General features: G+C 45.2%; 2 protein-coding genes across 2 annotated transcripts in view; one reads left to right on the top strand and one right to left on the bottom strand.

The window, feature by feature from the left end:
- The window catches only part of qsox2 (quiescin Q6 sulfhydryl oxidase 2), a 13,198-nt gene extending 4,543 nt beyond the window's left edge, over positions 1 to 8,655 (bottom strand). The window contains exons 1-8 of the mRNA XM_085426657.1: positions 8,195 to 8,655; positions 1,691 to 1,791; positions 1,539 to 1,587; positions 1,270 to 1,375; positions 1,106 to 1,196; positions 339 to 484; positions 108 to 263; positions 1 to 33 (exon numbers count right to left, since the gene is read on the bottom strand). The exon at positions 1 to 33 is cut by the window's left edge and continues 97 nt beyond it. Coding sequence (XP_085282783.1) covers positions 1 to 33; positions 108 to 263; positions 339 to 484; positions 1,106 to 1,196; positions 1,270 to 1,375; positions 1,539 to 1,587; positions 1,691 to 1,791; positions 8,195 to 8,435 — 923 coding nt within the window. The 5' untranslated portion in view covers positions 8,436 to 8,655. The remainder of the gene's footprint in view (positions 34 to 107; positions 264 to 338; positions 485 to 1,105; positions 1,197 to 1,269; positions 1,376 to 1,538; positions 1,588 to 1,690; positions 1,792 to 8,194) is intronic.
- The window catches only part of LOC146658272 (uncharacterized), a 187,718-nt gene that overhangs the window by 29,437 nt on the left and 142,246 nt on the right, over positions 1 to 16,035 (top strand). The window lies entirely within an intron of this gene.

Here is a 16,035-nt window from a genome sequence, read left to right as displayed (position 1 = left end):
GCTGTCTCCAAGTCGGCCGTGTACACCTTAGACCTGCAGAGACGTACAGGTCACCTGATCTGAGGTCCGAGTCATTCTACCTGACCCGATCAGAGCGAGTCTCTTACCTGTCAAAGTCCCTCCATGGTTCTGTGTTCTGTTTGCCCGGCAGCGCCCCCACCTGGCTCGCACCGGAACTGCTGGTGCTGCTCGACTTTAAACGGCGCTGGACTCCAGGTAACGTCCTCAGCAAGGAGGAGAAGAAGAAACGCAGCGGCTTCTCGCTGCAGAAGGAGGTGTCAGTCAGAAAATCGAACATCGGTTACTCCCCCTGTTACTGTCCAAGGGTTCAACTTTACCTGTGCAGGTGTGCATGTGTCCCATTGGGATGAAGCAGGTAGATGGCAGGGAAGGCAGTGAGCTTCAGAGCGTCCACCAGGGGGCGATCAGAGCTCAGAGCTCTCTTCACCTGCACACCCAAATACTGCAGCAGGTCCAGGATCACCTGGAGACACACAGGTTTGTACAGGTGAGGACACCAACCAACACCTGCTGCACCCGTACGGAACACAGACTGTATATTAAAGATGGCCATAACTACCATGATGTCACTCTTGGGGTGGGCATTTGTACCACCTCCATCTTTATAACCTGGATGTAACTAGCCCCGCCCTGAATGCTCCCCTGCTTCCTGTTCCTCTGACTCTAACGGGACCATCATCTCCAACATAAACGTCATGTTTATTCTGTCACAGCTGAAACTGCTGATGAGAACTCAAACTCATCAGCAGCAAGTTTCCAGGTGAGCTCATTGCAGAGTGTCGCCCCCTGCTGGACATCAGAGAGACATGAGGCTGAAGCGCTCCTTCAGACAGATGCACTGATGTACAGACGGGCAAAGTGTGCTGTAGGAAAGCAGGATAGGAAGTCCTCAGCAGGTTGGTGGTGACTGAACTTTCAAAATAAGAGCACAGACTGTATTGTAAACGTATATAGACGGAAGCTACACTGAGTTTTCTAAATCGACGCGCTCGTCTCCGTGTGTTGCAGGTTTATCGGACAGCGCTTCCTGTTCCCGTTCTGATCTGTGACTTTGACCGAGTCTCCTCTTTCCTGTTCTGGTTACCTCTCGCCCCACGTACGAGTCCGGTTCCTCCACCAGGATGGCCGTGTAGTGATCTGACCTTTGACCCAGCAGAGGTAGCAGTTGAGCAGCGCTGCAGACGAACATAAAGAGCGAGGTTAGCAGTGGCACAGACTCCGACCCGGTCCAGGTTTAGGTCCAGGTACCTGTAGGGCTCTAAAGGAGGGCAGTGCTTGGGCCGGTCCAGATTAGTGTGGTTCTGCAGGACGTTCACCATCAGCTGACGGACAGACGGGATCGACCGGTCTGCACCTGCACACACAGTCATCGTTTTTAACAACATAAACAAAAATACATGTCTTTATTTAAAAGGTCGACTCTTGTGTTTGTTTTTAATCGAGTCCTAAGGAAGGAAGGAAGGAAGGAAGGAAGGAAGGAAGGAAGGAAGTGAGCGGGACGTTCAGGTGAGTCTCACCTCTGTAGGTCGTCCCTCGCTCCGATGGTGGACTGTGGGCCCAGAAGAACTGAGGATAGAAAAATGAGGTGGTTATTACCCATCAGCCCCTGCGGGGGGCGACACTAACCGGCAGCAGTGTAAACACCTGCAGCAGGTACATGCTGACGTACCTTGAAGGTGGGGTAGAACTTGATGCTGTAGTCCTTACAGACGTCAAAGTTTTCCTCCTGAGCGCAGTCCAACACACCCACGCTGATGGCATCCTGCCAGTCTGACACACACACACACACACACACACACACACACACACACACACACACACACACACACACACCTTCTTTAACCTGCTGACAGGTGCCATCCAGTTTGGAGGTGGACGAGCTCGTTATGTGTGGAGTCGTCGTGAGTTACGATGACGCGATTCATCAGAAGTGCACTCGCTCACTTTCTAATAGCAGTAACGAGCGTGCGCCTAAGACTCGCCATTCATCCCTTTTCACCCCGCGGACGCCTGCACGACGGTTAGACAGACCGACGGCGGGAGAAACACAGGCTGAATGCAGACCGAGGTCCAGGTGTGTTTCAGCCACAGGTGTGTCGTTCAGGCCAAAGTTCAAACAGGTGCCAGAAACATCGATTTCCTCTGGTTTTCATTCTTCTACTTTGTCTCTTTGATGGTAACGCAGAGAGAGCATGCAGTTACCCCCTGCAGCCTGCAGAGGGCGGCAGCAGTCACCATTTACCTCTGCAGGTTTAAAAGGAAGCGTGTGTGTCACTGTGTGTGTGTTAGTCAGGGCGTGTTTCGGGACTGGTTGTTTTGTCGGTTGCACACGGTTTGAGACTGTGTGAGCGTTGCTGAGTCCTGGAGCAGGCTGCAGCCCCGTGCTGCACAGGTATCAGGTACTTCTATTTAAAGCAGCTCCCTTCACCAGTTTATCCACAGCACTGTGCAAAAGTCCTGAGCCGCCCCTCATGTCTTTATATTCCAGAGGAAAATTTGAAATATGTGCAGCGCTTTCTGGAAATGTGCAAACACAAATGTCTGTGACTGGACATGACTCTTCACGCTGCTCATGTGCTGTAGAAAGTCCAGTTTCATTGCATTTTTTAGGACACACTGCAAAGCATGCTGGGAAACGATTCTGGTTATTAGCAGTCCAAAAATCTTGGGCAGTGATTACTCAAGACTTAAAAAACGACAACAGTGTGTCTCCTGCAAAATATAAAGAGATGTGGGGCGGCTCAGGACTTTTGCACAGTGCTGTAGATGAAGGGTGACACTTGGATTAAAATGTGACGCCTGTTGCACTCAGTGACGCTGGGCTGACTTTAACTGGCTTCAAATCCAAAACCTGTGTTACAACGACCGCTTCCAATACTTATTATTGCTAATGGAACTGAAACTTTCATGTAGTCTTCCTCAGAACAACATGTTTGTGCACACGTGCAGTGATCCGGCCTCGCTGGGAGGTCGGGTTGTTTCATCAGAAACTGGTTAAACTCTCATAAAAAAACTTTCTCAAATCTCCTCGCTGCCTCTGTGGCAGGGAGGGGCTGTGACACAGGGGACGCAACAGGAAGAGGAAGTGAGGAAACCTCATGAGTGTTAGACAGAAGCTGCTGCAGAGCCCACATACTCCTCTGACAAAGGTCCAGAACACCAGAGAAGAAGTCTGAAGACCTCCAAGTGTTCAGGAGGGCTGAGCAACCCCAGGCCTCCCCCAGAACAGAGAGCCTCGTATGGCTTTACTGGCGTTGGGTGACGAAAACATCCACAAAATTCACTTTACATCCAGATCACAGAGGACAGGAGCGCTTTAAACGTTGTTATGATCCAATGTTGTCAGTGTTTTGTGTTAGGCGTGACTGTTATGTGTTTCCTGTTTTACTTTGAAGGTCTGTCTTATCTCAGTGTGTTCAGTTTACGCTTCCTTGTCTCGTCAGTTCTGATTCGCCCCAGCTGTGTTTCCCTCCTGTTGTCCATTCCCTGATTGCTCCCTCTATGTATTTAAGCCCTGTGTTTCAGTTTGTCGTGATCGCCCCCTGTGTTGTAAATAGATGTAAATAGTTGTCGATACTGTTTTTACTCGGTAGCTGTAGGGGTGAGAAGCCATTTTTCTTTGGGAACCTTTTCTCCTGTTTTTGGTTAGAGAGGCAGGTAAGACACCTGTAAATTATGTTTGGGGTTTTCTGTGAAGGTAAGCCAGCTGCAATTCATTTCTAGAGTTTTTGTTTGTTTTGGCCATGCTCACCCTGATGCCTGCTACCTTTTGGGACTCAATAAACTGACTGGCTGTTGTGAAATCTGTGGTAGCTGTTTTTTGTTGGTTCGTCCTCCTTAAGAGCAGGGAGTGGGGGGGCATTTTTCCTTATTTTTATTTTCCTTATGTCGCACGCCGGTTTTCCCTGGGCTGGGGTGTAACAACGTACAGGTGAGAGGTTTAGGAAAAACAGTCTGCAGGGAAAGACGACGCAGGTGACGGTCAGAGGGAGGGTCCTCACGTGGACAGGTATACAAACATGTGAATGGAAACTGTGTGTGTTCGATCTGGTGGGAAAAGATTAGGAGCCGCAGGTGCTTCAGTACAAACACCATCGGGTCCTCAAGCTCCGGAGGCCCAGGAGGGACACGTCTGCATTGGTGACTCCAGTAACAAACATCAGTGTTTACCTTCATCCACCTTCTGGGCCCTGTTTCAGGAAGCCGGTTTAGTGCAAACTCTGAGTAAGTATACCCTGAGTTAACGAAAACTCTGGGTTTCCGGTTTCACAAAGCGAGTTTAGATTAATTCTGAGTGAGTTACTATGACGACACACTCCGTGAAGCTAACCTGCCCCCTAGCAGGTTTACTTCAACTAACCCTGACCTTCTCCGCCTCTTTGTCGGAAACCTGACTGTAGGAAGTGTCAGACATGGCGTGCTCCTTCCTTGAAGAGCCAGTAGATGTTGAAGCCCAAATCCTCCGCAGAGCTCTCCGCCGGGAGAGAGTGATCAGAGCGCGTTTGGACATTTTATCATTTCCTGATGATTTCCTGTGTGAACGTTACCGTTTTTCAGCACAATCTATAATTTATTTGAATAACATCCTCAGGCCTAATATTGCTCATGTGACACATCGCGGACATCCTCTCAGTTCTGTACATATTATTTGTATCGCACTTCGGTTTTTTGCAAACGGGAGCTTTCTGTATAATATTGGTGACGCTGAGCACGTTTCCAAGGCTACCGTCTGTCGGGCAGTCAGGAATGTTACAGTTGCACTGAAACGTCTCCTGTACTCGTCTGTGGTGTTCCCCGGTCATAGACCCACAAGATTTATCAAAGAGGGATGCCACAAAATTGCAGGTATCAGGATGAACAAAACTTAATGTATGATGTGGTGATACTTGGACTACTACTTAAATTGCACATTTATTTTCAGGGTTCCCAGGCGTGATTGGCTGTATAGATGGCACTCACATTCCAATCATTGCTCCTTCAGTAAATGAAGGAGACTATGTGAACAGGAAGTCTTTCCACAGCATTAATGTGCAGGTACATAGTTCCCTGTAGCATTTCAAACTAACAAATTATTTCATTATAGTAATGGATGCTAATTTGTGTTCTCTGCACTGTGAAGATCATATGTGATGCTGCCAACATTATCACAAATGTGGAAGCCAAGTGGCCAGCCTCTGTGAGTGGTGGTGGTGGAGGACCCCCACCTGTTTTTCTGTTGGCTATAACGGGTCACATTTGAGCATACAGAGTAAGCAAATATGTACTTGTAATGTGCTCAGATAATTTCAATAAGTGCTTACAGAAAGGAAATTAATGTAGCCTCTAACTGCAATTGATTTACATGGGACAAACAGACCAAGCACTATGGCTCATAATACAATTACACCTTACCTGTTTGGACTATATTTTTATATTTCATTTTTACTTGCTGCCAGGAATGTTTGGGGCCTGTTGGGTTGCACCTGCGCTCACATCACATCACAAAATCAAATGTATGAAATAAAAAATAAAATATAATAAAATAACGTGTTAAATGGGTGGAAATCCCTCGATCAATGTTTAAATTAACACTCACGCATTGACTCTGTCGGCTATGTTTTGCCATGCATGCTCCCTTTCTTTTGCAGCTGAGGCTGCGTTACTTTTTTCCGCAAAATTTGCATGTTATCGGCATATGCTGCCATCAGAATTTCGGCCTCAAGCGCTGTGAAATACATTGACCGCGCCTTCTTTCCCTCCGTCTCCATGGTGACTCGCTTAATCTGTGCTCCACTAATCAAGGGTCCGTTCTTCGTACCTCGCTAAGTAAGTTAGCTGGATTTGATTGTTGACGATTTCGCGTGATCCTGGATCGTTCGGTTCCCCGAAGCTCATCCGGGACTTGCTGCCATAGCAACAGAGCCGTAAGCGTAAACCTGCTCGGGAGCAGGCTTACTTTATGTAAACAGGATTAGATCGCGGCCACGCAGGTATGTCCGCTTCATTTATACGAAAGCAACAGCGATATTTTACCACTGTTTTACCATAAATAAATATTATCAATGTAACTAAAGATAATGCAGCACCTGATCCTTTTATTGATGTCACACAGATACATACAGGTCATTTCGTAAAAAAAGGGAAATGTACTATTAATCATTCTATTACATGTATGTGATTATTACAGATGTAATTCATATTTCAGAGTAGTAATTGTAAATTACTTCGTGTAATCAAGATGAGAGACCACGGCTATAAAAGCGAAGGTGGATTTGGGAAGTCTGTTGCAGCCATGTCCTGTCCGTATACGCGAGCAACCCATTGCGGAAGGTGCAAGATTGATAAGGAGAGTCCTCAGAATCCAGCGTATATTGCGGGATAGACAGGATCCTTTAGCTCAGCGCGACAGTGTGCTCATAGAGAGATATCGATATTCCCGTGAGGATATTATTTACTTAACCAACTTGTTGACGAGGGGGTGCAGGACCACCACCTGTCTTTTTTTGCTCCGCCCTTTTCTTGGTTGCTGTTATAAACAAACAAACAGATTATTTCAGGCTCTCTTTTCAAGAGACTAAAAGCAATATAAGTGATAAATATTACCATTCTGTAGAATATTCTTATATTTCACTTTTACTTGTCCCCATGTTCTAGTGGGTCCTGTCATGGCTCTAATGTGAAAGGGGATATAATATAACATATTATAATATAATATAATGTAATATAATATTGGATAATATGGTGTGATATGATAAATCTACCCTACCGCCTACTGGTGTTGGCCAGAGGGGCCGATGGCGCAATATGGCAGCCTGGCTTCTGTCAGTCTGTCCCAGGGCAGCTGTGGCTACAACCGTAGCTGCCTCCACCAGTGTGTGAATGTGAGAGTGACTGAATAGTGGCATTGTAAAGCGCTATATCAATCCACTCCATTATTATTGTTATTATTAAATTACTTACGAGTTTAATTTGTCAGCAACTTTCTGCCAGCCCTCTCTCCTTGCTTTTGCAGCCTTTGCAGTGTTCCCTTGCATTTTAATTAAACTCTGAAACTCCTGAAATCCCTCAATCAAGAGTTCTTGCTCTGCTGCCGAAAAATACCGAGTGCGCTCCTTCGACATTTTCGCCGACCAATCAAAGGGTTGCCGATCAATGTTTCTACTATCGATGCGTAGCCCCTGTTAAGCCACCCAGTGATCTCACATTACTTCATCCAGCTGTACTGATCGTCAACAGCAGGTGTGTTCGGGGAACCGGATTAGCGAGCTCAGAGTTAGCGCGATGATTTGATCTTGGATGTTTCATTTGATCTTGGATGTAGTAAGCGAGGTACGAAGAACGGGCCCCTGGGCTTTATGTATCCTCGTGCGCGCGCTTAACTTGGGGTTAAAGCAACTCCGCGTTGACTGAACTAATTGTTATCAGCCTTTCTGAAACAGAATATTCCGAGTTGGACAGTTCGGGGTTACTCAACCCTGAGTATCGTTTTTCACTCTGAGTTTTCTAAACCGGCTTCCTGAAAAAGGGCCCTGCTCTGGTGTGGCCCTCACTGGCTTCCAATCAGTGCAGCCAATCGCTGATCAATAACCAAACACATCATAACACAAATCAAGAGTCTCAAATACTGATCAGTATCTCTGCAGTCATTTCAGCTTTTAGCTGTGACCTTTGAACTGACAGCCTTTAAAGCCCTTAAACCTTTGTTACCGAGTCTGTTCCACTCAGCAGGGACACACCTGAGTCCCTCGCACTGTTGGCTACCTGCCGTTAGCACCTGACGCTGTGTCCCCAGCTGCCCTCATCGTTAGCACACCTTCATCCCGGGATGTCGCTTCCTTCGGTCTGTAGTTTGAACGATTTACCTGTCCCAGCACGTCCACACACGGAGTCTCCCTGCCATTCAGAACCCCATTGAAATAAACGCTACATTTAAGTTTCTCTGAACAACCGAAAACGTTTACAAGAGCGAGCTAGCAGCAGGAAAATGAGCTAAAAATAAACAACTGATAAGTTTATTGTTAATTGTTTTAACGCCGAATCGGTACAGAGATCTGACGTCATCGGAAAGCACTCAGACTATGCTTAAAATTTGGTCCTATTTTCACCGATTAACGGACACGATGTAAACAGCATATTTTTGAATAGAGTCTGGTTTGACCCGAACGCACGGGGAACAGTATCTTCGCAGCAGTACCTTTCACGTCCTGGGCCAGAGCCTTCCATGTGCTGGAGTACTGGATGCAGTGTCCACACCAGGACGAGAAGAACTGGATGAGCCAGGCCGAGGACGAGTTAGTGACGGCGGACTTCAGGCTGTCGCTGCTCAGGATCACCAGCGGGTCCTCCTCCGTGTAGAGCCGGCCTGCGCCTCCCAGGGAGCCGGGCACCAGGCAGAAGACCGTCGCCGCCGCTCCCAGCCAGAGCATCGCCGCCATCCGAGAACCAATACACCGCGAACAGGGAGTCAGAGAACCACAGAGTCCGAGCCGGAAACCAGCCTCAACAGCCGGGGAGACATGAGCGCAGAGGCCCGCTGAACGTACGAAGCTCGGAGAGCAGCCGACAGAGGCCTCACTCCGAGCCTATACCGGGACACCGGCGCACGCGCAGTCTATGTGGGTCTCCGTTTGAGTGGGACAGTGTCCGTGACGCTGTGACGTAGTGGCTCGTGTTGCTTTAATAGACTATCTCCGACGAGCGTGCGCTGCGAGCCGGTCTGACGCGTTATCCCTCTGCTGCGTTCAAGAGTGCTCGGAAAAGTTAGACTTCATTGATGAGAGCCGTGCATTAATACTCAAGTACGCATGTTCGTACTCGCGTGCTTGTCCGTTCCAGTCGGTACTTCGTTCACACGGGAGTGCGGACCTCCTCTACAGCTGGAACTGCATTTAATTTAACCGTGATTAATATTTGCAATGAAAATGACACGTGATAGAATAATTACATGAACTAAACCATTTCTTTAAGAAAAAAAATGTAATTTCAATTTAAGCACAAATTCCCTTTTGCACTGCCAGTCAAGGTTGGGACACACCTTCTCATTTCAACTTTTGCTACTTTGTACATTATAGATACAAACTGAAGACATCAAATATATTTAGATATATGGCATTATGCAGCAAAGAAAAAATGAGAGATAACTCTAAATATGTTTTATGTTTTAGATTCCACCCTTTGCTTTGTTGACAGCGCTGCAAACCCTCGTTCTTCTTTTAGTGAGTTTCATGATGTAGTCACCTGACATGGTTTCACCTCACAGGTGTGCCTTTCACACGGGTTCAATGGTGAAATTTCTTCCCTTCTTAATGGGGTTGGGACCATCAGCTGTGTTGTCAGAGGTCAGGTTGGTACACATCTGATAGCCCTATTAATAAAACTTGAGTTGGTCCTGCGGGGCAGCAGGTGATGGAGGCGGAGACATTCATGAGGCTCCCACAGGTTGATGACAGATATCAGACTGTAAGAGAAAGCAGCGCTTGATTTATAATGCAGGAAAAAACAAAGGCATCAATTCTTCTTGTTCCAAGCTTCAGCTCGCTGTTTCACTCCTGCTTTAATCTGGTTTCTGTTGGAGTTTCCAATTCCCTACAGCCTGTGAAAGCAGCGTGGCTCTCTGCCGCCCCCTGCAGGCCGAGCAGCAGAACAACCGGAGGTCCTGAAGGTGTACTTGGTTGGATTGGCAGGCAAAGATCAGCTCTGCTGAATGTTAAAATGAGCGTGCGTACTGTCACAGCTGTTCAGAGGTGTGCCGATGGAAGTTGAGCCATGGCGCTCACCAACACGTTAGTGATGACGCCGCTTCAGACTCGCAGGCAAACCAAGCTCTGCCCTCCGCTTTTTCACCACTGCTGGTCTGCAGGGTGAAATATTCATGTTTGTAGTTTTGATCATTTCTGATCTGTGACCCCTCACTGAAACAAGCTTCATCAGTATCTGACCAGTGGGGCACTGGGGGAGCCTGGGCTGCAGACTGGAGGACCCGGCCTTTGAACCCTCAAACTCTGAAACAATCAAAACAAACAAAAGTACTACAAATACTGCTATAAATATTACTACCAGTACTACAAAATAACCGGGGGACGGTTTGTGGTCAGTGTCATGATAGGTATGAATAGTTACTGATTCAGATGTAGTTCATGTGGAAGCCCGGTACTCAGATACTCAGATACTATGACGTACAGCTTCCAGTAACACAATCCGTCGATGCTTCCAAAAGTGGCTTCGGTGCTGTCTTACTACAAGATGACCATCCAGCTGCTTACCCATCCACTCACTGACGAACTGAGCAGCGTTACGCACAAAGAGAGAAAGAGATGCTAGCAGTGCAGAACGTTTCCATCAGTACGAATATGGAAGAGAAGTGAACGTGGAGACAGATCAGAAACTACTATGTACAGTCTCATTAGGAATACAGACTCCTAATGAGACTGCAAAAATGTCAGGTACATGTTGTATGCTCACCTTATTACTAAATTAGGCAGAGCACTCTGAATTGAATCAGGACATAAAGCACGGTCTTTATGTTGCTTTATTGAACACTGTCCATCTTACAACTAGCCACTTAACGGGGCTTCCCTCGGACAACAACAACATCCGGTTCAAAGGTCATCACCTTAAGACATAGCCATATCAATACATGACATCCCCCTTTTCCTTAGACTCAAACTTTAGTTGTAATAACTTTGATGTCTTTTTTTTTTTTTCCAACACTGAACATTCTTCTTGTCTTACTTTCTAACAAGTATATAATCTAACTGTCTCACCACACATGTACCTTTCTTTTTTCAATATATACATGTCGAAATACACATATGAACTTGAAACTTGCCAACTTTAAGTTACCTCTTCACCTTAACATATTATAGTTCATTTCACCACAAAATCACGAAACCTCTCGGGTATCTTTTTAGCCCTCTGTGATCTACTTGGTCTCTCTGGCCCCTGGGAGCCCTCTTGTGGTGTTGGAGTGAAGGTGTCAGTCTTTGTGGGTGTTCCTTCCTCCCTTTCAGGTATTGTGTCATAGTGTCCTTCTCTGGTCTCATTCGTCTCGTATTTCTTCACATGTGTGGTATTCCGGTGATAGCGAGCTCCTGTTGGTGATTCAATAATGACTTGGTTTCCAGTTCTGCTTACAACTTTGTGTGGTGTTGCGTTGAATGGTGTTGTAAACTTGTCCACTTTGTCTTGTTGAACCAGCACTGTGTCTCCCGAGTCAACTTTTGAATACTCAGCTCCCCTTCGTTCATCAGCATAAATCTTTGATTTTCCCTTCTGTTCAGCGTCTCTGTCACGCACGTCCAACTCCGTTGTTTTAGCCTCACTGATGTTCGGTAACTTTCCTCTCATTTTGCGGTTGAACAGTAGTTCTGCTGGACTTTTGCCCGTGGTTGGATGTTCAATGCTGCGATACACTGTTACATATTTTCTTAGCTCTCGTTTCCAGTCAAGTCCTTCGGCTTGTGCGATCCTGATTCTTTTCATCAATGATGCATTTTGACGTTCCACTTCCCCATTTGCTTGAGCCCATTTTGGTGTAGTTCTTATATGTTTGATTCCATTAGTTTCACAATATTCTCTGAACAGCTCAGATTTGAACTGTGGGCCGTTATCAGATTTGATTGTAACTGGTAGCCCATGTCTGCTAAATATACAGTCAATAGAGTCAATGACTTTTTCAGCAGTTGTAGATGACATTACATCATACTCATAGTACCGACTGTAGTAATCTATCAGTACAAGTATTGAGTGGTTCGAAGGTAGCGGTCCCAGTAAGTCTACCGCCACATCTCGCCATGGTCCATCTGGTAAAAGTGTGTTTCTCAGTGGTTCAGGTGGATCTGGTCTGGCTACTATTTGACATCCGTGACAAGCTTTACAAAACTTTTCTGCAGCTTTGTCCATCCCTGGCCACCAAACTTTTGTTCTGAGATGCTGTTTGGTTCCAACAATTACTAAATGTCCTTCATGAGCTAGTGACAGTGCTTGAGCTCTGAGGTTTTCTGGCAATACAATGCGAGTTCCCCGCAAAACTATGTAGCCGATGACACACAGTTCATTTGCAATGGGTGCATATGTTTTGCATTTTTCAAAGTGTCCATTTTCAATAGCTCTTCGCACTTCTGTTAATTCTGAGTCTGTAGCAGAGGCTTCTTCAACCTCTCTTGTTGTGAGTGCTTTTGGAGTAGCATTAACTGCAACAAATCTCACATATTCTTCAGATTCATGCTTATGTGTCTCTTTTGACGTGGTGTCAGCCAGCAGTCTTGACAGTGAATCCGCAATGTTTTGCTTTCCCGCAATGTGCACTACTTTAAAGTCATATGGTTGCAGTCTGAGAACCCATCTTTCTATGCGTGCACAAGGTTTAGATTTCTGGCTGTATATGACCTCTAATGGCTTGTGGTCTGTGATGAGGTCAAACTTCCTGCCATACACATATGGATGTAGTCTCTCACATGCCCATACCAGTGCTAGGGCTTCTCTTTCTGTTTGAGAATATCTTCGCTCACAGTCCGTTAAACTCCAACTTACGTAGCACACTGGTACCTCTTCTCCGTTCTGTATTTGTATTAGCACTGCGCCCAAGCCTACAGGGCTTGCATCTGCTATGACTCTGGTTGGGGCTTCTTTGTCAAAATAGGCTAGGGTACCTGCTCTGGCTAACTCAGTCTTTAGTCTTTCAAATGCTTGCTTTTGTTCTGGCCCAAATGTAAACATAGTTTCTTTTCGAGTTAAACGTCTTAGTGGTTCAGAGAGTGTAGCAAACTGTGGTATGAACCTGCTACTGAAGCCTACCAGTCCAAGAAAGCTTCTCACCTCAGTAGCATTCTTCGGTTCTCGGGCTTCCACCACAGCTCTCACTCTTTCTTCAGTCGGGCCGATGCCTTTCTGTGTCAGCAGTATTCCCATGAACACAAGTCTGTCCATGTTGAACTGACACTTCTCTGAGTTTAGCGTCAGGCCACAGTCAGAGAGTCTCTTCATCACAGCATGCAGGCGTTTATCATGGGTTTCCTGGTCTGGCGCGTGTATGATTACGTCATCTGAAATGTTCTCAACTCCTTCAATGCCAGCTAGTGCATTGGCGATCTCATGCTGATATTGCTCACTAGCTGATGAGACTCCAAATATTAGCCTTTTGTACCGGTATACTCCGTTGTGCACTGCAAATGTAGTTATCTCTCTTGACTCCGGGGTAAGCTCTAGCTGATGGTATCCCCACTTAAGATCGAGTTTGGTGAAGATTGCAGAGCCGTTTAATCCTTGCAAGATTTCATCCACAGTGGGTATGGGGTATCTTTCCCTGATTATTGCCTCATTTGCTTTTCTCATGTCTAAGCACATTCTGATATCTTTGTCACATTTCTTTGGGAGTACCACTACAGGATTTACCCAAGGTGTAGGTCCTTCTACACGTTCTATAATGTCCATGTCGATTAGTTCATTGATCTTTTTCTCCACTGCATCCCTCAAATGATAAGGTATGCGCCTCAGTGGCTGTGCTACTGGTTTCACATTTGGATCAATGTACAGGCTGATCTGTTTGGTGTTTAGCTTTCCTACTCCTTTGAACACTTTTGGATACTTTTCTTTAAGAGTGTGCTTTAAATCTGTGACAGCCGCCACATTTTCACCTATTTTCAACACTCCTAACTTTATGGCAGTCTTTTTCCCCAGGAGTGGTTCACCATTACCTCTAATCACAATAAATTCAGCCTCTTCAGTCCTGTCACCAATCTTGATTTCACATCTGAATGCACCTTTAACCGTGCGTGCCTGTGCTGAGGAATATGCATATAAATTCCTCTGCTCTTTGGGTACATATGAGCGACATTTTATCTTTTCAGCTTTTAGCTTTTCCCATATGTTTTCTCCCATCACATTACTTGTAGCTCCAGAGTCAACTAACATTTTCAACTCTATTCCCCCAACAGAAAAGGTAAGTTTCTCAGGTATATTATCATCATTTACAGTAAATGCATAATCATCTTGTTCAACAGCATTCACATTTTGTTTCTTTTGTCTTTTTGTACGACACATTTTTGAAAAGTGGTCCTTACCATTACACTTGTGACATGTTTGTCCTCGTGCTGGGCATTTGGGATCTTTGCCCATGTGGTCAGTATAACCACACCTGTAACACTGTCTTTCTGTTTTATTATCATCTTTCATTTTTCCTTTTGGTCTGTTGTTCTTCTCTTTCTTTGCTGTAAAAATCCGGCTGACCGTGTCCTCTCCTTTCTTTTCCCCGGTGACACTCATCGCCGCCATCTGCTCCTCCACACGTTCACAGTGTGAAGCCACCTCTAACGTGCGATTTAGAGTTAAGCCTGGACCCTCCTCAAGCAGCTTTCTCCGTACATATTCAGAAGTGCATTTACTCAGGATAGCGTCCCGTATCTGGTTATCATTGTCAGCTTGAAAGTCACAGTCTTTTGCAGCTCGCCTCAAACGTGTACAAAATTGTTGCACAGTCTCACCTGGTGTTTGGGACAATTTGTGGAAAGTTTGGCGTGCGTATGCTGCATTCACTTGAGGAACAAAGTAAGTGTTGAGCGCAGTCACCGCAGCGCTGTAATCCTTTGCTTTTTTTTTTTTTTTTTTAAAATCACTTTATTTAAATATCAAAATTCACAATTACAAATACACATAATACAAGCACCATGCACAAATTATTCACATCTTATTTTACATATTATAATAATAAAAGCTCCCACGGCAGGTCTTTTCCTAACCACCCTTGCTATCTCTTAATAATTTACAATAGATACATTAATACAAAAGTTAAATTAATCAAACATATTAACATTAATTATATCTTCAAAAGGTCCCAAGGTAAAGGGCTATTCTTTTTTTGTTCTAAAGTCTTCCTCCTTCTCAGGTCTGTAAGGATATTTTTGCACACAGCAACACTATCTATCATTTTTTGCTCAATGACCACCTTGGCTCTGGTTTTCCAAATGTGGGTGTTAATGACACACATAATAAGCCAAAAGAGGCGTCTTTTACTGTCATACATTTTTTCTTTAAACAGACCATATTTTATAGCTTGTATATTGTTGTCAATTTCAAAACCCATTTTAGTCATCTGTTGTCTGATTTCTACTGTTCTATAACAGGATAACAGTAAATGTTCAAGGGTTTCATCTTCGACACACCGTGGCATTGGACATTCTTTGGTGGTAACATAACAGCTCCACTGCACCACCGCTCTAACGGGGAGGCGTCCAACAGATATCAACCACACAGTGTCTCTCATATTTTCAGAGATTAATTTGTCGTAGATATTTTTAACTACTAGCGGGCATTCTTCTACGCCCACGCCCTTATATTTTATCTGTCCTTCATTATTTTTACTGTTAATTATATTGTATACTTGTTTAGTGGATACTTGTGTCCAGTTAATATTAAGGTCTTTCCACTGTTCCGTAGTGTCACCAAAAAGGAGTTTATAATACGGCATATTGGATCTAGCCCTACCTTTTAGTTTTCCCCATTGTGCTTCGTTACCTCTAATCCATGGGGTTCTCCTATTAAGAGCGCTAAACACATTTTTAATAAAAGGAATCCTCAAAGTGATACGGAGATCTGGCGCACCCAATCCACCACACTCTTTGCCTTTATACATTAAAGTTCGTTTCGTAACCTCACGGTTTGTTCCCCATATTAATTTAACACACAGTTTGTTTAAAAGTAAAAGTGATTTGTGAGGAGGAGGAAAAACCGTGGCAAGGAAGAGAAGTTTAGATACTATATGGGTTTTAACTATATTTAAAACTTTGCCTCTCCCGTCTGTGGTAGAGTGGAGAAGACGTCCTGCACGTCCTGTCCGGCCATGTGCAGTAGAAGAGCGCGTCTGTAGCATCATCCGTCAAAATAAGACCTTTCCCATCAGCAAACAACTCGAAGGATGTTAACCAGCGCGTCCATCTCGGTCCGAGCGTAGCTGGATCCGTGTAGCAGGCGAATGGTTGAATACCCGACTTTTCCATGTTAGCCCACAAGTTTTTTTTTCCGCTAACACCGTGCCGCCGC

The sequence above is a fragment of the Rhamphochromis longiceps genome, linkage group LG12 (assembly GCF_057381845.1).
Source record: "Rhamphochromis longiceps isolate RC_006_pf linkage group LG12, R_longiceps_female_GT1.1, whole genome shotgun sequence".
Lineage (NCBI taxonomy): Eukaryota > Metazoa > Chordata > Actinopteri > Cichliformes > Cichlidae > Rhamphochromis > Rhamphochromis longiceps.
This window is presented reverse-complemented; position numbering and strand designations above follow the sequence as displayed.